At 44.9% G+C, this 20,555-nt stretch overlaps 9 protein-coding genes across 9 annotated transcripts in view; all 9 read right to left on the bottom strand.

Annotated features, from left to right (window-relative positions):
- Window positions 1-210: 210 nt before the first annotated feature.
- On the bottom strand, window positions 211-2,685 carry LSM04_001167 (uncharacterized protein; the record flags this gene model as incomplete). Its single annotated transcript, XM_067337945.1, has 1 exon — window positions 211-2,685. The coding sequence occupies one exon, from the start codon at window positions 2,683-2,685 to the stop codon at window positions 211-213; it is 2,475 nt and encodes an 824-aa protein (XP_067190630.1).
- A 1,112-nt stretch (window positions 2,686-3,797) lies between these two features.
- On the bottom strand, window positions 3,798-4,808 carry LSM04_008170 (uncharacterized protein; the record flags this gene model as incomplete). The annotated part of the gene is made up of 1 exon (XM_067337944.1): window positions 3,798-4,808. The coding sequence occupies one exon, from the start codon at window positions 4,806-4,808 to the stop codon at window positions 3,798-3,800; it is 1,011 nt and encodes a 336-aa protein (XP_067190864.1).
- Window positions 4,809-5,151: 343 nt separating this feature from the next.
- Window positions 5,152-6,507, bottom strand: LSM04_003410 (uncharacterized protein; the record flags this gene model as incomplete). Its single annotated transcript, XM_067337943.1, has 1 exon — window positions 5,152-6,507. The coding sequence occupies one exon, from the start codon at window positions 6,505-6,507 to the stop codon at window positions 5,152-5,154; it is 1,356 nt and encodes a 451-aa protein (XP_067190717.1).
- A 467-nt stretch (window positions 6,508-6,974) lies between these two features.
- Window positions 6,975-7,661, bottom strand: LSM04_007972 (uncharacterized protein; the record flags this gene model as incomplete). The annotated part of the gene is made up of 1 exon (XM_067337941.1): window positions 6,975-7,661. One exon carries the CDS (start codon window positions 7,659-7,661, stop codon window positions 6,975-6,977), a length of 687 nt encoding a protein of 228 aa, XP_067190860.1.
- Window positions 7,662-9,178: 1,517 nt separating this feature from the next.
- LSM04_002943 (uncharacterized protein) lies at window positions 9,179-10,195 on the bottom strand (the record flags this gene model as incomplete). The annotated part of the gene is made up of 1 exon (XM_067337940.1): window positions 9,179-10,195. One exon carries the CDS (start codon window positions 10,193-10,195, stop codon window positions 9,179-9,181), a length of 1,017 nt encoding a protein of 338 aa, XP_067190702.1.
- A 1,226-nt stretch (window positions 10,196-11,421) lies between these two features.
- Window positions 11,422-13,143, bottom strand: LSM04_006686 (Malic enzyme; the record flags this gene model as incomplete). The annotated part of the gene is made up of 1 exon (XM_067337939.1): window positions 11,422-13,143. The coding sequence occupies one exon, from the start codon at window positions 13,141-13,143 to the stop codon at window positions 11,422-11,424; it is 1,722 nt and encodes a 573-aa protein (XP_067190822.1).
- Window positions 13,144-14,198: 1,055 nt separating this feature from the next.
- On the bottom strand, window positions 14,199-15,884 carry LSM04_008545 (Malic enzyme; the record flags this gene model as incomplete). Its single annotated transcript, XM_067337938.1, has 1 exon — window positions 14,199-15,884. One exon carries the CDS (start codon window positions 15,882-15,884, stop codon window positions 14,199-14,201), a length of 1,686 nt encoding a protein of 561 aa, XP_067190881.1.
- Window positions 15,885-16,696: 812 nt separating this feature from the next.
- Window positions 16,697-18,382, bottom strand: LSM04_005980 (Malic enzyme; the record flags this gene model as incomplete). The annotated part of the gene is made up of 1 exon (XM_067337937.1): window positions 16,697-18,382. One exon carries the CDS (start codon window positions 18,380-18,382, stop codon window positions 16,697-16,699), a length of 1,686 nt encoding a protein of 561 aa, XP_067190806.1.
- An 812-nt stretch (window positions 18,383-19,194) lies between these two features.
- LSM04_003008 (Malic enzyme) overlaps window positions 19,195-20,555 on the bottom strand; it is a gene marked incomplete at both ends in the record, with an annotated part of 1,686 nt that continues 325 nt past the window's right edge. Inside the window, one exon of the mRNA XM_067337936.1 lies at window positions 19,195-20,555. This exon is cut by the window's right edge and continues 325 nt beyond it. Within this exon, the coding sequence (XP_067190705.1) occupies window positions 19,195-20,555 (1,361 nt within the window).

Here is a 20,555-nt window from a genome sequence, read left to right as displayed (position 1 = left end):
TTTCTCTCTCTCTCTCTCTCTCTCTCTCTTTCTCTCCATAACTGTCTTCAGCAGTATATTTCGTATATTTCTCATTCTACTTCTCTTTTTTTCCCTTCTTTCTTTCTCCCCACCTATCGAACTTCCAATATAACATTCACGCAAACCTCCACCTCTCTCTCCTTCCTTTCTTTCTTCCATTTTCCCTCTTCTTCTTCTATTGAGAGTCCTTTAATAAGGTCCACTGGTCTTAAACTTTCCTTGTTTCTCAACATCATGGAAGTCCCACCTTGTTGGTTTTCGGAAATCGTGTCGAGTAGGGAATATCTCCGGCATAGGTCCGGCGTAGACCATATCATACGATGGATGTTGTCCACGTGCGTATTGTTTGTACTTCCGCTCCCACGGTGTTGGGAACTCTGGCGGTCGCATTGGATTCTTCAAGTCCCGCCACTCCGCGGTGTACCCCCGCTGGTGTTCGCCGTGCATGGCCGGGGCGTAATATCCCGGTCCCCGCACCGGCGATCCCGGCCCGCCCGGGGCCCGCCACTGCCCAATATCGCCGTACTCATCCGGGTACCCCGCGTCGCGATCGGGGAACGGGAGGGCGTGGGCAACGTAGTCCGTCCAGGGATTCGGCAGCTCTGCGGTTACACCGGCGTCCGCCTGTGGACTCAGTTGACTCTGATGCGATTGGTAAGATTGGTGCTGGCGCTCCGCCACATCGCGAAATTGGAACACCGCAAGTTCACGGAAGGTACGGGTGTGGACGTGAATGACATCATAGTCATCCTCAATAAGACGACGGAGACGCTCAGACGCCTTGACATCGTAACGGGCTGTCCATACTAATGCACGCTTTGTTAATTCTGCCCAGGTGTCAACATCATCATGACGACGGTACTCCATGTAAAGGGATTCAAGAAATCTGGAATCCCAGCGAAACTGACGTAGTACATTACGTACAAAGTAGTCATTTGCCTTCATAGTACCACATCCTACCATAGTATTAACAACTTGTAGATGCATATCCGCAGCCCACGTGACATGAGGATTTCCAGCAATTTCTTCTACCACAGCACTTAGTTGCTGCATCGTAGAGCGTGGATTAAATCCACTAGGGTATCGACATAATCCCTTTCTCTTGCTATCATATACAAATGAACTTTCATCAGCAAAACCTGACAATACCTGTAAATAATTAGAAGCTGACAAAAACTCCTTTGAACCATCATCCAATGCAGCTTTTCGCTCCAAAAACTTATTAGCACGTTCATGTAGCGCACTTCCAGTTTCTTTACCTACTACACGGTATACCTCAAGAATTGCAGTTAAAAGAGAAGAAGTACTCAAAGTGTGAATTTTACGTCCCAATGTTTTAAAGAGACGTTCCACTATCTCATCACAGAATTTCAGTGTATCATCAGCATTCGCAACCTTTTCAAAAAAAGTTTCATTTTCTCCTCTACTACATGCAGCAGGATGAGCACGACGGTGTTCCTGTAGTACAACCCGTAAAACCTCCTTCGCTGCATGAACCAAGAATTGATCATTAGAAAAAAAACGACTTTGCATTTCATCTTCAGTGGTATTAGATGGACCAAGTGCCATAGCACGTCCATTATTTTGAACTCGCCATGGTGAATGATGAACCGATTTACAGTGCTCATAGGGAGACCACTGTGGACGTCGTACAAGATGTGGATTTGGTGGTTCCGGTACTGGTGTTGGTGTAGACAACATTGCTTCCTCAAGTTTAGAGTAAAAATATTGAAAACTATCTCGTTCCCCACCTGCAAGCATTACTTGTGCCATCCGAAGATACACCTCACGGGTTCTATTAAAACGATTAAGATCTGGAACATCAAGATTAGGATCGTGGTCAAAATGTTTTTTCCACTTCGGTAAATATAATAATTCTTCACGGGTAAGAGAGAAGGGAACTCGTGACACAGGTTTGGGATCTACTTCACCAGTCTGCAAAAACCTTAACTCTGTACAATAGCGATTCCATGCTTCTATTGCCCAAGTTTTTTCACCTGCTTGTACACAAATATCAAGATAACTGCAAATAGTAGAAGTACATGGCCACGTCTGCTGACGTTCCATAATCTTCCAAACATCTCTAGCCATATCTAATTCTCCTGCATCTTGAAGTGTCTTCATTGCCGCAATATAATGTACATGTTGTGGGTTAAAATTATCTACAATCATACGTAAAAGCCAATGAAGAGTTTCTTGCGGAATACTTGCTGGTCCAGAACCAGAACGAATATTAGAGAGAAATCCTAGAAAGTGTTTCTTGTATTCACTTGGAAATCGATTAATCATAAGGTATCGTTGATATTCATATCTACCCTGCTCACAATATTTCACACTGTACGTATCTGCACCTCGAAACCATGGCGCTGTTCCTTTATTACGCTTCGGCATATACATTGAATACATTATATTCTTTGTATTATTCGACTGATCACTATTTCCAAAATCATCATGAGAAAGAAGCGGCCAGGCATGCTGATACTGATTATTCGCGTGGAAACTATCAACTTTACGCCATCCCAACCCAACCTGTACAGGCATCCCCATACGCCGTAGTTGCTGATATCCACTACCCGCCCGCATCATTTTAAGCGTTGGGTCGCGAAATACAAAAGCACGGGCTTTTCCGCTACGGTGCTGTTCTGGGCGTGTACAGCGAAGCATTATAAAATAAGGAATAGTACTCAAAAAAAATTTTTTTCTGCCCGCTATACCACCTACTTGAAAGAAATAAAAAAAAGTCGTCAAAAACGAAAAAAAAAATAGCGAAAAAAAAAATCATCGACCACCACCAAAAGCAAACAATAGTTTTACTGCAATCACGACCTTGCCCGGATAAATTCACTCGCAAATAAATTGCTGCACACACATGTGTATATTAACAATAAAAACATAGCGTCAGTGTGTATAAAAACACAGTTTTCTGCAAACCACAGGAAAAAGCAAGCAATCGCATTCTTAGAAAACAACACACACAAAAGAAAAAGAAAGAAAAGAAATTCGAATTGAAAGAAAGTACTGATAAATCGATTATTAGTTTATTCGCCCATTGGGCTGCACGCAATTATGTTTATGTTTGTATAACCATTATTCTTTGCCCTCAGATGAGTCCCAGCGATCAGTACACGACAACAAAGGCCAACACAGCCACAATCAGCAATGGCGCTGCAGTGTGCCATTATGTTTGCAATGGGTCTCACGTTTTTCACACTCAACACCATATTCATGTTTACACTTTTCAACCCAAGCAATTTATGCCATACAATATGCTACCCGAGGAAGTTAAGATTCTTTGCCGCAGTTTGTTTTCTTTTTGTTGCGCTAGCTCCCATTTCTCATTCTTTTCCCCCCTAACAGCTTTCGTGGCGTGCACGGCAACCCCTCCATCCCTTGACGGTGGCATCGTATTGGGTCTGCAATTCATATTACGTGTTCATGGTTATACTAAATAATATTGCAAATATTAGTATGGAAAAGGGTTTCGCACGTAATTTGGGAGCATTCAAAAGTGGTGGTTACAAGCAAAGGGCCCAATTAACTGATTTTGTCCCCAAGCATTGCGACGTATTCCTCGCCATTAAGTAAAAACTGGTACTATTTGGCAAGTTTCATTTTGCGGCGACATCAGCCCCATGTCCATTCGCAACGCTTGCTTGTGATTTAGTCAAAAAAGTTGCCAAATTCTTCTTCGTGCTGTTTAGGAGCAGGGGTTTTGGTTTCTTGTGGCAACGTGCATTTTGATGATCCTTGTCTCTATACCAGGGTGTTTCATTAGATCATCTGCCATTCCTGCTCATTTTGATGGCGAGATGCGGCTTCGCTCTTTCCAAAGTGCGTCTCTCGGCCATCGTGTGTTCAAACCACATTTGCCATTCCTGCTCGACTGCAGTGCGGGCAGTGGCCTCAGACTCTGCGATATATTGGCAGTGAGCCCTGATCAGCGTTTGGATGCCCTGTGCGAGTGAGTCGATGCATTCAGCCATTGCTCCCATTGTACACTTGAGCTCACAGATATCTTTGGTTTTTCGTCCAATGTGTTCTTCAAGGTTCTGGATTCGGGTTTGTGAAAGTCCATAAAGAATGAATGCCGTTGGCAACGTTTTATTAATGCATTCATTAATTTTCGACTCCAACGCCTTCGCATATTCATCACCCTTGGGATTAAACGCATTCCACTTTTCCAATTCAGTATCATACTTCGGTTTGGCTGCATCCCAATCAGTGCGATCATTTGTTTCTTCCCATTTATCCAGCGCTGCAGTGGCCATATCCCAGGCCTCGTTAAAGGCTTTCCCACTGGAGTCGTTGCTTATATGATTCTCAAATTGATTTATTGCTCTCTCAACCTCATTTGCATCTGCAACACATCCTGCGGCCTTGAGTTGATAGTACAGCAGCCAGCCTTTGCATCTCAACCTGTACCAGTTGGTTAAATACCGAACACCATCCAATTGCACACCCTTCGTGCGGACTAATTCCAATCCGAATTTTGCAATCTGCGCTGCTTTGGAATCAACACCGTGCTGGTGCACCATCAAATACACGGCGATCTCACATTTTTTACACTCAAGTGCCCATTCTTGTTCGCACTTTTCACTCCATATAATATCTGCGTTCCAATATTCTGCACAAGCAATATAATATTCCCTGGTTCCATCCGGTTGTTGTTCGGCCAACTCCCATTTCTCATCCCATTCCTCCTCGGTAGCTTCCCTGGCCTTCTTGGCGGCCTTCCAGTCTTTCACGGCAGCATCGTATTTGGCCTGCAATTCGGATTCCGTGCTCATGATTAAATGTGATAATAGTGTCAATATCTACTTGTGGAGAGTGGTGACAGAGAATGTTGAAACAGTCAAGAGTGGGGAGTATGAGTAATGTGGTTAACGCAATTATAAGGAAAAGTAAGAAAACATAACAAAAAGAATGAGGAGAGACAACGCATCAGCAGTCGCTGAACAAAATAAACAAAAGTACAAAAAAAAAGAGAAGAGAGGGATATAACTACAGCTTCCTTTTCATATTGTACTATTCGTTGCAAGTGCGCAATGTAAAGGATAGCGCAGCAATAATATATATACATATAGCTGTATATATACTTGCGTGTGGAGACATTGTGTTTGTGTTATTTAACTACCGCGCCCGTGTAGTCGCCATCTGACATATTTCGTGCGGCCCAAGCGTAAACTCATTCCCTGTTAGCGTAGACCGAACCTTCAGTGCGATAATTTCATTACTGCTGCTGCGCTGCCTTGATATAACGGTCACCAACTCACCACGCATCGCCCCCAACACCACAATACCCTCTTCATTCACCTTTGGCACAACCGTCTCTAGTGCAGCACAACCAATAACATCAATCACCGCATCCATCACCACCTGAACACTATCTCTATCCTCTTCTTGTTGTCTCTGTGGCCACGGTACAAGTCGTATTTTACCTTCTTTGCGAAGCACAGACTTTACAATAAACTTCTTACCAAAAAGATCCCCAGCGGACACTTCCACAAGACGCACGAGAAGCTGTGGAATGACCCACCACGGTGTTGGCAAATCAGCACCACTACCATCGTCAACCATAACACTACCTTTATTATTATTATTATTATTATTATTATTATTATTATTATTCCCACCATCAATACTGTTATGGTTACTGCTCCTACCATCATTTACAGACAGAGATGCAACAGGTGGTGTTGGCGTTGACGCACCTCCCTCCAATCCCGCGTACACAGTTCGCACCGGACGTGTACTCGCATCGCTCTTCCATTTGCGAAATAATTCCTTCTCCAGAAAGCCGGCCGGCCGCACAGTGAACACCTTCAACTTCTGCCGTGTGCCATCAAGAAAGATGGCCTCCAGTGAGTTTGTGGCACGATCCACACGGCCCACCTCAAACAACTCCCGCAGCATATCAGAAGAGACACGCCTGCCGTACTGCTTCTCCTCCTCCGTGAGATCCGTCTCCTTCACAAACCGCATGCCACTAGCACTGGGAGAACCCGAAGAAGAAGAAGCAACATCAGCAGCAATAGCAGAAGGGGAAACAGAATTAACAGTGAAATGACGAGTCATTCTTGGCGGAGGACACCGAAGACACATAATATCACCTGGCCGCACACTATCGGCACTGTTCATTATGGTCTCGGCGGCAGTTGCCATGAAACCACCAACAGAGAGAGGAGTGTAATCCTCCACTACACACAAGTTCTGCGACTTCGCAACAGCAGATGTTGAAATAAAAGAAGAATAACAGGACGGGGCTTTATGCATCTCCTGCAATAACTTCATACCCACACGACCACCACTTCCACCAGCAGCAGCGCTGTTAGTTAAGACAGGTCTATCATCCTCTTCATCCGTACAGTCATCTTGTTCCGACATTTCATTGTAAAGGGATCGTTGTTGTTTTTCTTCTTGTTCTTCCACGTGGCGTCTCTTTTTCATAGGTTCTTCATCAAGGTCCTGGCCAAAGAAGAATGACATTTCACTCCTTGTTTTTACTGTTCTTAGAGGTAAATTTAATTCCCCTTTATTTTTTTGTGTTTGATGTTAGTATCTGTTTCTTGTAAACACCACTTAACCAAAACCCTTCTTCGTTGTTTTACCTTTATGTCATACATTATTATGTAGATTTCAAAAGGTGAGACATGAGTATAAAGACGAAAAAAGAAAGATTTCCTTTTGTATTCAAGATATATTGTGTAAAAATAGAAATAACACACAGGAGAAAACATTAATTGCACTAATAGACAAGACTAAACGAATAAAAATTCTTGTTTTCTGCATCTCGTGCTTTCCTTGTTCTTTTTCCATTCCTTTCCTTTGTTACACCTTTTCTTGCATATTCAATCCCACAAAATCGTTCTACCTTTATCCAAATCATTCAAACTGGAAAAGAATGTTACATACAAAACACATAAAAAAAAGACAAGCAAACACAAATAGAAGCGTTACTCACGTGGGCGCTTGGGTAAACGACCAACATGCAGTGTAAATTGTCGTTTTGCACTCAATTGTGCATTGTTTCCTGAATAACTAGAAGTAGGAGGACCTCGCACACCTTGGTGCTGTCGTACTCCGTTGTTGGCAGGAGTGTACATAACTTGCATATACCTCTTTGTGCCCGGGTCAACCTCTTTCAGGGCATTCTGATTTAATGCTCTGTTACGCCGGTAAATAGCATATCGCTGATCTTTCAGTCGTTGTGCCTCTTCTGCCAAATTTCGAGACGAATTATTATTATTATTATTATTATTATTATTATTATTATTATTATTATTATTATTACTGCTATTGTTGTTGTTCTTGGCAGTCATGACACATAGCGCTCTCTCTTCCCCATTATATGATTCAGAAGTCCTTCTGTGCTTTCCATCCCTCATATCGGGATTACTCGATCTTCTACTATAAGTCGATTCTCCCCCCATAAAATTAGATCTCTGTTCTTGTCGTTGTTCTCGTTCCTGTGAGGTTGAAACTTTGCTGAGATTGTGCCCCTGCACAATTGCACGCACACGGGCATCTCTTTCCTCTTCATACACCGTCTTGCGGGGATTCTGGCTTCCCGCGGCTCTAGTTGCCAGGGCCTTCGAAGGGGCTACGTATGCGAACTCATCATCGTCGCTATCACAGGCCATTACGATCTGCGGTAGTGAAAGATCATATTATGAAAAGAGAGTAGGGAAAAGAAAACAAAGGAGAAAATAAGAAACAAACATAGCCAAAAAAAAAGATGAAAATACATTATATGTATGACTTATTTAATCGAACAATAAGCATAATTGATACTTATAAACACCTGCGGGCAAAACATCCAGGAAAGATTGCATGAAAACACAATAAAGCTACAATCGTACACTATCATTCATTCCACTCTCAACCACTGCTTCATCTTCCTCACCCTTGCGCTTCTTCACATCCCACTGTTAATAATTGGGCAATATCGCCACCCTTCTTCTTCTTTAATACTTGACATCGACGGTCCATTCAGGGAGCATAAAAATTACGGAGAACGAGGAGAGTAACCCACAAAGAGAGTGGGTGAATAGCACAAATACTCACAGTGAGAGGGAGAGAGAGAAGTAGCAACTGAAATTAGGAAAGAAAAAAGGAATTGCCCACTTGGATTATAATATGCAACCTTTAACAGAAAAGAAGAAAAGAAAACACAATACTCAAAACAAAAGAGCCAAACACACACACACACAATACCCCACGGCTCTAGTTTATAATAAATTACTGCACACACATGTCCATTTAACTAGCAAGATATGCGTATAATGCCAATAAGCAAAAATCCCAGGTCCACCACACGAACGGAAAAAAGCAAGTAATCGCATTCTTAGAAAACAACACACACAAAAGAAAAAGAAAGAAAAGAAATTCGAATTGAAAGAAAGTACTGATAAATCGATTATTAGTTTATTCGCCCATTGGGCTGCACGCAATTATGTTTATGTTTGTATAACCATTATTCTTTGCCCTCAGATGAGTCCCAGCGATCAGTACACGGCAACAAAGGCCAACACAGCCACAATCAGCAATGGCGCTGCAGTGTGCCATTATGTTTGCAATGGGTCTCACGTTTTTCACACTCAACACCATATTCATGTTTACACTTTTCAACCCAAGCAATTTATGCCATACAATATGCTACCCGAGGAAGTTAAGATTCTTTGCCGCAGTTTGTTTTCTTTTTGTTGCGCTAGCTCCCATTTCTCATTCTTTTCCCCCCTAACAGCTTTCGTGGCGTGCACGGCAACCCCTCCATCCCTTGACGGTGGCATCGTATTGGGTCTGCAATTCATATTACGTGTTCATGGTTATACTAAATAATATTGCAGATATTAGTATGGAAAAGGGTTTCGCACGTAATTTGGGAGCATTCAAAAGTGGTGGTTACAAGCAAATGGCCCAATTAACTGATTTTGTCCCCAAGCATTGCGACGTATTCCTCGCCATTAAGTAAAAACTGGTACTATTTGGCAAGTTTCATTTTGCGGCGACATCAGCCCCATGTCCATTCGCAACGCTTGCTTGTGATTTAGTCAAAAAAGTTGCCAAATTCTTCTTCGTGCTGTTTAGGAGCAGGGGTTTTGGTTTCTTGTGGCAACGTGCATTTTGATGATCCTTGTCTCTATACCAGGGTGTTTCATTAGATCATCTGCCATTCCTGCTCATTTTGATGGCGAGATGCGGCTTCGCTCTTTTCCAAAGTGCGTCTCTCGGCCATCGTGTGTTCAAACCACATTTGCCATTCCTGCTCGACTGCAGTGCGGGCAGTGGCCTCAGACTCTGCGATATATTGGCAGTGAGCCCTGATCAGCGTTTGGATGCCCTGTGCGAGTGAGTCGATGCATTCAGCCATTGCTCCCATTGTACACTTGAGCTCACAGATATCTTTGGTTTTTCGTCCAATGTGTTCTTCAAGGTTCTGGATTCGGGTTTGTGAAAGTCCATAAAGAATGAATGCCGTTGGCAACGTTTTATTAATGCATTCATTAATTTTCGACTCCAACGCCTTCGCATATTCATCACCCTTGGGATTAAACGCATTCCACTTTTCCAATTCAGTATCATACTTCGGTTTGGCTGCATCCCAATCAGTGCGATCATTTGTTTCTTCCCATTTATCCAGCGCTGCAGTGGCCATATCCCAGGCCTCGTTAAAGGCTTTCCCACTGGAGTCGTTGCTTATATGATTCTCAAATTGATTTATTGCTCTCTCAACCTCATTTGCATCTGCAACACATCCTGCGGCCTTGAGTTGATAGTACAGCAGCCAGCCTTTGCATCTCAACCTGTACCAGTTGGTTAAATACCGAACACCATCCAATTGCACACCCTTCGTGCGGACTAATTCCAATCCGAATTTTGCAATCTGCGCTGCTTTGGAATCAACACCGTGCTGGTGCACCATCAAATACACGGCGATCTCACATTTTTTACACTCAAGTGCCCATTCTTGTTCGCACTTTTCACTCCATATAATATCTGCGTTCCAATATTCTGCACAAGCAATATAATATTCCCTGGTTCCATCCGGTTGTTGTTCGGCCAACTCCCATTTCTCATCCCATTCCTCCTCGGTAGCTTCCCTGGCCTTCTTGGCGGCCTTCCAGTCTTTCACGGCAGCATCGTATTTGGCCTGCAATTCGGATTCCGTGCTCATGATTAAATGTGATAATAGTGTCAATATCTACTTGTGGAGAGTGGTGACAGAGAATGTTGAAACAGTCAAGAGTGGGGAGTATGAGTAATGTGGTTAACGCAATTATAAGGAAAAGCAAGAAAACATAACAAAAAGAATGAGGAGAGACAACGCATCAGCAGTCGCTGAACAAAATAAACAAAGCAAGAATACTGCTTTGTTATTATTATTATTATTATTATTATTATTATTATTATTATTATTATTATTATTATTATTATTATTATTATTATTATTATTCCTTTCATAGCATATGTATATATGGTAAAGAGATTACGAAGTAGTAATATTTGAAGCAATGATTTTGCATTATAGTACTGCACCTATTGCGAAACAAAATATTCTTCCATTGTTCTTTCATTTCATTGTTCTATGCAGGTTCTCATATACCCTAATTTATATTTCTATTCATCTTCATCACACAGAGCTAGTCTCCACAATATTTGCACACCATTTTTTTTATCTTTGTGTATTCATTATAACCAACCCAATCTTCTTTTTCTTTTGTTCACTATATTTTCTCTTTTTTCTTTGTTTATTTTGCTGTGCACCCATTGCTTTATTAGTACTCCTATTTCTGGTTACCCACGGCGAATGTAGTGCCTCGAAGGACACAGAGAATGTAGAGCTAATAATATAAGGGAAAGTACACGGAGAGAGAGGGAGAGAGAAATATATGCGTGCGTATATACATATATATTATGTGCGCATATATACATGCGTGCATGTATATGGCAGTGTAAACAGCTTGATAAATGTCAACAAATGGATGCCCCCTATTCTTCCTTTTCACACAAGTATGCCTGCAAGTGTCCGTCTACAGCTACACCATTTCCTTCTTAAGACTTGCCTTTTCAATCATTTCTTTAAACACAACAAATCCGTACTCACTGCCATGGGATGATGCAATACATGAACCACAAGAGCAATTAGGAAACGCAGGTGTGAAATGCGAGTGCACGACCGAAATAACGAAGAAACGAAAAAAAAACAAAATAACAAAAAAAAGCATCAAAGCCTCGAAGGAATCAGTAAGGAAAAAAAAACATCTCAAATACAGTAACAACAAAAAGAAGAGACCGCCTCACAAACACAGAAGCACGACATGTGATAAATAGACAAGTACAGGAACAACAATAATAAAAAGGAAATCATTTGGATCATTATCATCATCACGGTTGTGAATTCTAAGAGAATTTTTGTGAGAGGTAATACTCCGAGTCAAAATACTTTGGTTCCCACATAAGCTGCCGCACCAACTTCACAAGATCCGGGGTATTATTCGGCAAATCACTCTTTGCCATACCCATGCGCTGTAGTTCTTCAATAACAGCCACTGCCACATGTCTTGCCACGTGCCGAACCTCATCAATAGGAGGATATAGTCTTCCCTCTGCCATGAGAACTTCAGTGTCCACCATTTGGCTGAGTGCTGCTGCAGCTGCGTTGAGTGCCTCCTGTGGGATGTACGGTGGTTGTGCAATCACACAGCCGAGACCAACACCTGGAAATATGTACAGATTATTCCCCTGTGCCGGGTGCAGCACCTTACCATTCACCATGCTGGGGGGAAAGGGACTGCCAGAGGCAACGATGGCTTTACCATCAGTCCAGCGGTACGCATTGTCAGGTGTGATCTCCGACTTACTGGACGGATTGGAGAGTGGAAACAATACCGGCCGTTCACAGTAAGAAGAGGCAAATCGCACAATCTCCTCTGTGAAGGCGCCACCTATGGCACTGAGTCCAATTAAAGCAGTGGGTTTCACAAAGCGCACCACATCTATTAATGTCTTAAGTGACTCACTTTGCTCTGGTGCAACATCTGTACGGGCCCATGTCACCTTATGTGCGGCCAGCTTATCACCACGTGTCGTTGTGACGAGACCTTTAGAATCCACAAGATACATTCTCTCTTTAAATGCCTCCAAGGACATGTTAAACTTAACACAGGCAAGGTCTGCAATACACCGGGCTACGCCAGTTGCGGCTGAGCCCGCACCGAAAAATAGCACACGGTGATCCTCCAGAGGGATTTTGCTTACACTCATGGCATTCATGAAGCCAGCGGCAATAACAGCACCAGTGCCTTGAATGTCATCATTGAAGCAGCGGTACTTATTTTGGTACCGCTCCAACATGTCAAAGCAGTGATTGTTGCTGAAGTCCTCAAACTGAATGACGGCGTTGGGCCATTCCTTATGGGCAGCCTCCATAAACTCGTCAAGCAGAGCGTAGAATTTATCATCTGACACTCGTGGAGAACGCAAACCAAGATACAATGGATCATTACGAAGTTGCTCATTATTTGTACCAACATCCAGCATCACAGGTAACACACGACTTGGCTTTATACCACCAGCAGCAACGTACAAAGAAGACTTACCAATGCTAATTCCAATACCATTAGCACCCAAGTCGCCCAATCCCAAAATACGAGAGCCATCAGTAACAACAATAATGTCAATTTTGGGTTTTCGAAGGTTTTTTATATTCTGGTGAACCTTTCCGGCATCTTGAGTGCTCACATAGAGTCCGTGATCCTTTTGATAAATTGCACCATAGCGCTCACAAGCTTCACCAACAGTTGGGGTATAAATAATAGGAAGAGTCTCCTTTAGATGAGTATCAATAACCTTGTAATAAAGAACCACATTAGAGTCCAACAGACCGTGTAAAAGTTGGTATCGATTGATGGGGAAGCTAAGTCGCTTAAATTGTTCCCAACAACGTTCCACTTGATCTTCAATTGTCTCAACTGCAGGTGGAAGAAGACCCACAACGCCAAGGTGCTCACGTTCTTCTCGCGTAAACGCAGTAGCCTTATTGGTAAAACGGTTACGGAGAAAATCCACACCACGAGCCCGACGTGATGAAAAATCAAGGCGAAATAACGACCGTGCCAGCATTCTTTTTTTTTCTTTAATACTTCTCCTATTTGTTAACCACTTTTTAAACCTTCAAACGTACGTTTGTATATATACTTTAATTGAACTAAAAATAGTAACGTGAGATCTTACAAAGAGAATAAAAAGAAACACATATAATACAGTGATATTGATTGAACAAAGTCGAAAAAAAAAATAAAGTGAAAAGTGAAAAAAAAGACAAAAAGAGCATTATTCTACGGCCTTTTTATTCCTCTACCACAGAAAAAAAAACACAAAAAAAAGAAGCAAAGGATTTACGGGAAAACGAAGCCTTTACCTCCATTAAATGCTTCTACCTCTCCTTTCCCTTGCAATCCACCACTATTCTTTTCTCTTTCAGATTCTCAGGATATATAAAATATAATCCAAAAGCCCAAAAAGAAAACGTACACAAAAAACTCTTCACGTACACACATACACACATAAAAAGTAAGAGAAACAAACACTACATTCAAATCAATTCCCCACAAAACATGTACACTCATTTTAACAACGAACACAAAGAAAAGACCTTATAAATGGCAACAGGAAGAATACGTTCATTCTAAAAACATAAAAAACGCAAAAAAAAAAAACACATATTTCCTTCGCATCTTTAAAACTAAATTACAACAAAATCTCAATCATAACACCACAAAAAACACCTTCCTGATACAACAATAAAGCAATCAATTATACACACAAAAAAAAAAAAAGGAGACCATATATCCAAAAAAACAAAAAGTAAAGGAAAAAACGTAAGCTAACATCCAAACATTGTAACTTCTCTTCAAAATAGACTCGACCTCTACTAACATCATCATACAAAGACAAGTAACAGGTGATTAAAAAAAGATACTGTATAACAAACGTACCGAATATACACACCCTTTCCTACAAAAAAAGAACCGGCAAAACACAATTTATTTCCCATTCTTTTAAAATAAACACAGATGCAGCAAGAAAAATATTCTTATTTCCTCTCTATATCATCTTTCCCTGTTGCCCGTTTCATCCCTTCATTCTCCCCACGTATCCGTGTCCCACTGCCGATTTCAAGAAACAGTCGGCGGGTACACCGGCTTCCACATGGACTTCTGCACAAACGCCAGCAGTTCATTGCGAGTGCGTGGAAGGGTTTTGTTGCAGTCAATCTTCAGTCGCTGTGCCTCGAGAATGACGTCCGTCGCGATGTTGGCAGAAATGTTGTGGATGTCCTCCAGCGGTGGGTACAGTTGTCCCGCCTTCAGGTCGGCCTCCGCCACCAGACCGTTGAGGCACTGCGAGGCGGTGACGAGCAGTTCATCAGGGATGTGTGTTGGCTGTGCCAGTGCACAGCCGAGACCAATGCCGGGAAACACATACAGGTTGTTGCCCTGCGATGGTTTGTACGTTTGGTTGTCAATCGTTGTTGCTTGGAATGGACTGCCGGAGGCGATGATAGCAGCGCCGTTAGTCCACTTGTACGCGTCTTCGGGTATCACCTCCGCCTTGCTCGTTGGGTTGGAGAGCGGGAAGATGATGGGGCGCGCAGTGTGCTTCAGCATCCCCTTTACAATCGACTCAGTGAAGGCGGGCCCAACACCACCAAGTCCGAGCAGCGTGGTGGGCTTCACGAAGTCCACAACCGCCTCAAGTGTCTGCAGTTTCGCCGAGTCCTCTGCAGATACGTCGGTGCGGGCAAGTAGCACCTTGTGTGCGGCCAGTTTATCACCGCGCGTCGTCGTGACGAGGCCCTTGGTGTCAACAAGGTAGAACGTCTTGAGAACATCCTCCATAGGGACATTGTACATCCGGGCGGTAAGCTCAGCGATGTTCTTCGCAACGCCGACAGCGGCAGAGCCAGCACCAAAGACAACAATGCGCTGCTGCAGCGACGGCACCTGGGACAGCTTCACTGCATTGAGGAAGCCAGCGGCAATAACAGCACCAGTGCCCTGAATGTCATCATTGAAGCAGCGGTACTTATTTTGGTACCGCTCCAACATGTCAAAGCAGTGATTGTTGCTGAAGTCCTCAAACTGAATGACGGCGTTGGGCCATTCCTTATGGGCAGCCTCCATAAACTCGTCAAGCAGAGCGTAGAAATCCTCGTCATTGAGGCGATTCTCTCGCATGCCAAGGTACTTGGCATCCTTCAGGTACCTCTCCGTGTTGGTACCGACATCCAACAAGACAGGGACGACATTCTGTGGTGCAATGCCTGCCCCAGCAACGTACAGGGAGCACTTGCCGATGCTGATCCCGATGCCATTCGAGCCAAGATCCCCCAATCCCAAAATACGAGAGCCGTCAGTGATAACCACAACATCAACCTCCTTGTAATTCGCGTCCCGCATGATGTGCTGGAACATGCCCTTGTAAAGGCGGTTGAAGTACAGCCCACGCTCCCGGAAGAAAAGGTGGTCGAAGTTTTGGCACGCCTCACCAACAGTCGGTGTGTAAATGATGGGCAGCGTCTCCTCCAGATGGGCCAGAATAGTGGCGTAATACAACGTTGTATTCGTCGCATGAATGGCAGCGAGATGCTGGTAGCGGTTGATGGGCTTTTCGTAGCTCTTCATCTGCATATACACACGCTCAATCTGCTCCTCCATCGTCTCGACGGCAGGTGGCAGGCGACCGAGAATGTGCAGCTGCTTCCGCTGCTCCAACGTAAAGGCAGTGCCACGGTTAAGGTAGCGGTCTGACAAGATGGAGCATCCATGCAGCTGACATACGTTAGACGGCTGTTCCGGCATCACAGATGTGCTGTTAAGATTCAGTGGTTGTTAGTTTAGCTGAATTTATGTGTAGTGTTTTCCTACTCTTTTGATGGAGTGAATAAAAAACAAGAGAGACACACACAAAATTGCCAAGAAGAAGAAATTACATCTCAAGAGAGAAGACTAGCACAGCATCGGCAATAGCAAAGGCATGTGCCAGGAAGAGAATGAGGAATCGAAAACGAAATACCACCGGGGGCCTTAGCACCCAAGAAAGATGCAGCAGAGCAGACGCATGGGGTCACCACCTTTACCACGCTCGCAGAGGTGCAGTTGCCGTGCCCAAAGATGAAAAAAGAAAGGCAGATACACACACACACACACACACACGAGGAGGGATGGGGGAATAAAGCAAAAATGACTCACTTAGAAAATAAATAAAGGTGGTGGCAAAAACAGAGAAAGGGGGAGAACAGAAACAATATTCACTATCTACCTCTTCATGGAACCATAAAAAGTTACGCCTTTCCACCCATCATCATCATTATCATTATCTTCACATTATACCCCCTCCTCCACCCTTCCTTCTGTCCTACCTGCATTTTTCCATACATCGTTTGAAAATAAGACTTTCTTTTCATCCTCTTTTGTTCGTATTGTTTATATTATCCTTGAGTTCATGTTTAATACTCTTATCCCTTTGTTTATTGCTTCTTCTTTTGTACACAAAAACACACAGATCTGTAAACTACTTCTTTTTTCTTTTTTTGGCTCTCCCTTTTTTTCCTTTCCCTGTTGCCCGTTTCATCCCTTCATTCTCCCCACGTATCCGTGTCCCACTGCCGATTTCAAGAAACAGTCGGCGGGTACACCGGCTTCCACATGGACTTCTGCACAAACGCCAGCAGTTCATTGCGAGTGCGTGGAAGGGTTTTGTTGCAGTCAATCTTCAGTCGCTGTGCCTCGAGAATGACGTCCGTCGCGATGTTGGCAGAAATGTTGTGGATGTCCTCCAGCGGTGGGTACAGTTGTCCCGCCTTCAGGTCGGCCTCCGCCACCAGACCGTTGAGGCACTGCGAGGCGGTGACGAGCAGTTCATCAGGGATGTGTGTTGGCTGTGCCAGTGCACAGCCGAGACCAATGCCGGGAAACACATACAGGTTGTTGCCCTGCGATGGTTTGTACGTTTGGTTGTCAATCGTTGTTGCTTGGAATGGACTGCCGGAGGCGATGATAGCAGCGCCGTTAGTCCACTTGTACGCGTCTTCGGGTATCACCTCCGCCTTGCTCGTTGGGTTGGAGAGCGGGAAGATGATGGGGCGCGCAGTGTGCTTCAGCATCCCCTTTACAATCGACTCAGTGAAGGCGGGCCCAACACCACCAAGTCCGAGCAGCGTGGTGGGCTTCACGAAGTCCACAACCGCCTCAAGTGTCTGCAGTTTCGCCGAGTCCTCTGCAGATACGTCGGTGCGGGCAAGTAGCACCTTGTGTGCGGCCAGTTTATCACCGCGCGTCGTCGTGACGAGGCCCTTGGTGTCAACAAGGTAGAACGTCTTGAGAACATCCTCCATAGGGACATTGTACATCCGGGCGGTAAGCTCAGCGATGTTCTTCGCAACACCGACAGCGGCAGAGCCAGCACCAAAGACAACAATGCGCTGCTGCAGCGACGGCACCTGGGACAGCTTCACTGCATTGAGGAAGCCAGCGGCAATAACAGCACCAGTGCCCTGAATGTCATCATTGAAGCAGCGGTACTTATTTTGGTACCGCTCCAACATGTCAAAGCAGTGATTGTTGCTGAAGTCCTCAAACTGAATGACGGCGTTGGGCCATTCCTTATGGGCAGCCTCCATAAACTCGTCAAGCAGAGCGTAGAAATCCTCGTCATTGAGGCGATTCTCTCGCATGCCAAGGTACTTGGCATCCTTCAGGTACCTCTCCGTGTTGGTACCGACATCCAACAAGACAGGGACGACATTCTGTGGTGCAATGCCTGCCCCAGCAACGTACAGGGAGCACTTGCCGATGCTGATCCCGATGCCATTCGAGCCAAGATCCCCCAATCCCAAAATACGAGAGCCGTCAGTGATAACCACAACATCAACCTCCTTGTAATTCGCGTCCCGCATTATGTGCTGGAACATGCCCTTGTAAAGGCGGTTGAAGTACAGCCCACGCTCCCGGAAGAAAAGGTGGTCGAAGTTTTGGCACGCCTCACCAACAGTCGGTGTGTAAATGATGGGCAGCGTCTCCTCCAGATGGGCCAGAATAGTGGCGTAATACAACGTTGTATTCGTCGCATGAATGGCAGCGAGATGCTTGTAGCGGTTGATGGGCTTTTCGTAGCTCTTCATCTGCATATACACACGCTCAATCTGCTCCTCCATCGTCTCGACGGCAGGTGGCAGGCGACCGAGAATGTGCAGCTGCTTCCGCTGCTCCAACGTAAAGGCAGTGCCACGGTTAAGGTAGCGGTCTGACAAGATGGAGCATCCATGCAGCTGACATACGTTAGACGGCTGTTCCGGCATCACAGATGTGCTGTTAAGATTCAGTGGTTGTTAGTTTAGCTGAATTTATGTGTAGTGTTTTCCTACTCTTTTGATGGAGTGAATAAAAAACAAGAGAGACACACACAAAATTGCCAAGAAGAAGAAATTACATCTCAAGAGAGAAGACTAGCACAGCATCGGCAATAGCAAAGGCATGTGCCAGGAAGAGAATGAGGAATCGAAAACGAAATACCACCGGGGGCCTTAGCACCCAAGAAAGATGCAGCAGAGCAGACGCATGGGGTCACCACCTTTACCACGCTCGCAGAGGTGCAGTTGCCGTGCCCAAAGATGAAAAAAGAAAGGCAGATACACACACACACACACACACACGAGGAGGGATGGGGGAATAAAGCAAAAATGACTCACTTAGAAAATAAATAAAGGTGGTGGCAAAAACAGAGAAAGGGGGAGAACAGAAACAATATTCACTATCTACCTCTTCATGGAACCATAAAAAGTTACGCCTTTCCACCCATCATCATCATTATCAGTATCTTCACATTATACCCCCTCCTCCACCCTTCCTTCTGTCCTACCTGCATTTTTCCATACATCGTTTGAAAATAAGACTTTCTTTTCATCCTCTTTTGTTCGTATTGTTTATATTATCCTTGAGTTCATGTTTAATACTCTTATCCCTTTGTTTATTGCTTCTTCTTTTGTACACAAAAACACACAGATCTGTAAACTACTTCTTTTTCTTTTTTTTGGCTCTCCCTTTTTTTCCTTTCCCTGTTGCCCGTTTCATCCCTTCATTCTCCCCACGTATCCGTGTCCCACTGCCGATTTCAAGAAACAGTCGGCGGGTACACCGGCTTCCACATGGACTTCTGCACAAACGCCAGCAGTTCATTGCGAGTGCGTGGAAGGGTTTTGTTGCAGTCAATCTTCAGTCGCTGTGCCTCGAGAATGACGTCCGTCGCGATGTTGGCAGAAATGTTGTGGATGTCCTCCAGCGGTGGGTACAGTTGTCCCGCCTTCAGGTCGGCCTCCGCCACCAGACCGTTGAGGCACTGCGAGGCGGTGACGAGCAGTTCATCAGGGATGTGTGTTGGCTGTGCCAGTGCACAGCCGAGACCAATGCCGGGAAACACATACAGGTTGTTGCCCTGCGATGGTTTGTACGTTTGGTTGTCAATCGTTGTTGCTTGGAATGGACTGCCGGAGGCGATGATAGCAGCGCCGTTAGTCCACTTGTACGCGTCTTCGGGTATCACCTCCGCCTTGCTCGTTGGGTTGGAGAGCGGGAAGATGATGGGGCGCGCAGTGTGCTTCAGCATCCCCTTTACAATCGACTCAGTGAAGGCGGGCCCAACACCACCAAGTCCGAGCAGCGTGGTGGGCTTCACGAAGTCCACAACCGCCTCAAGTGTCTGCAGTTTCGCCGAGTCCTCTGCAGATACGTCGGTGCGGGCAAGTAGCACCTTGTGTGCGGCCAGTTTATCACCGCGCGTCGTCGTGACGAGGCCCTTGGTGTCAACAAGGTAGAACGTCTTGAGAACATCCTCCATAGGGACATTGTACATCCGGGCGGTAAGCTCAGCGATGTTCTTCGCAACACCGACAGCGGCAGAGCCAGCACCAAAGACAACAATGCGCTGCTGCAGCGACGGCACCTGGGACAGCTTCACTGCATTGAGGAAGCCAGCGGCAATAACAGCACCAGTGCCCTGAATGTCATCATTGAAGCAGCGGTACTTATTTTGGTACCGCTCCAACATGTCAAAGCAGTGATTGTTGCTGAAGTCCTCAAACTGAATGACGGCGTTGGGCCATTCCTTATGGGCAGCCTCCATAAACTCGTCAAGCAGAGCGTAGAAATCCTCGTCATTGAGGCGATTCTCTCGCATGCCAAGGTACTTGGCATCCTTCAGGTACCTCTCCGTGTTGGTACCGACATCCAACAAGACAGGGACGACATTCTGTGGTGCAATGCCTGCCCCAGCAACGTACAGGGAGCACTTGCCGATGCTGATCCCGATGCCATTCGAGCCAAGATCCCCCAATCCCAAAATACGAGAGCCGTCAGTGATAACCACAACATCAACCTCCTTGTAATTCGCGTCCCGCATTATGTGCTGGAACATGCCCTTGTAAAGGCGGTTGAAGTACAGCCCACGCTCCCGGAAGAAAAGGTGGTCGAAGTTTT

The sequence above is a fragment of the Trypanosoma melophagium genome (genome assembly GCF_022059095.1).
Source record: "Trypanosoma melophagium isolate St. Kilda chromosome Unknown ctg26segment0, whole genome shotgun sequence".
Classification (NCBI taxonomy): Eukaryota; Euglenozoa; class Kinetoplastea; order Trypanosomatida; family Trypanosomatidae; genus Trypanosoma; species Trypanosoma melophagium.
This window is presented reverse-complemented; position numbering and strand designations above follow the sequence as displayed.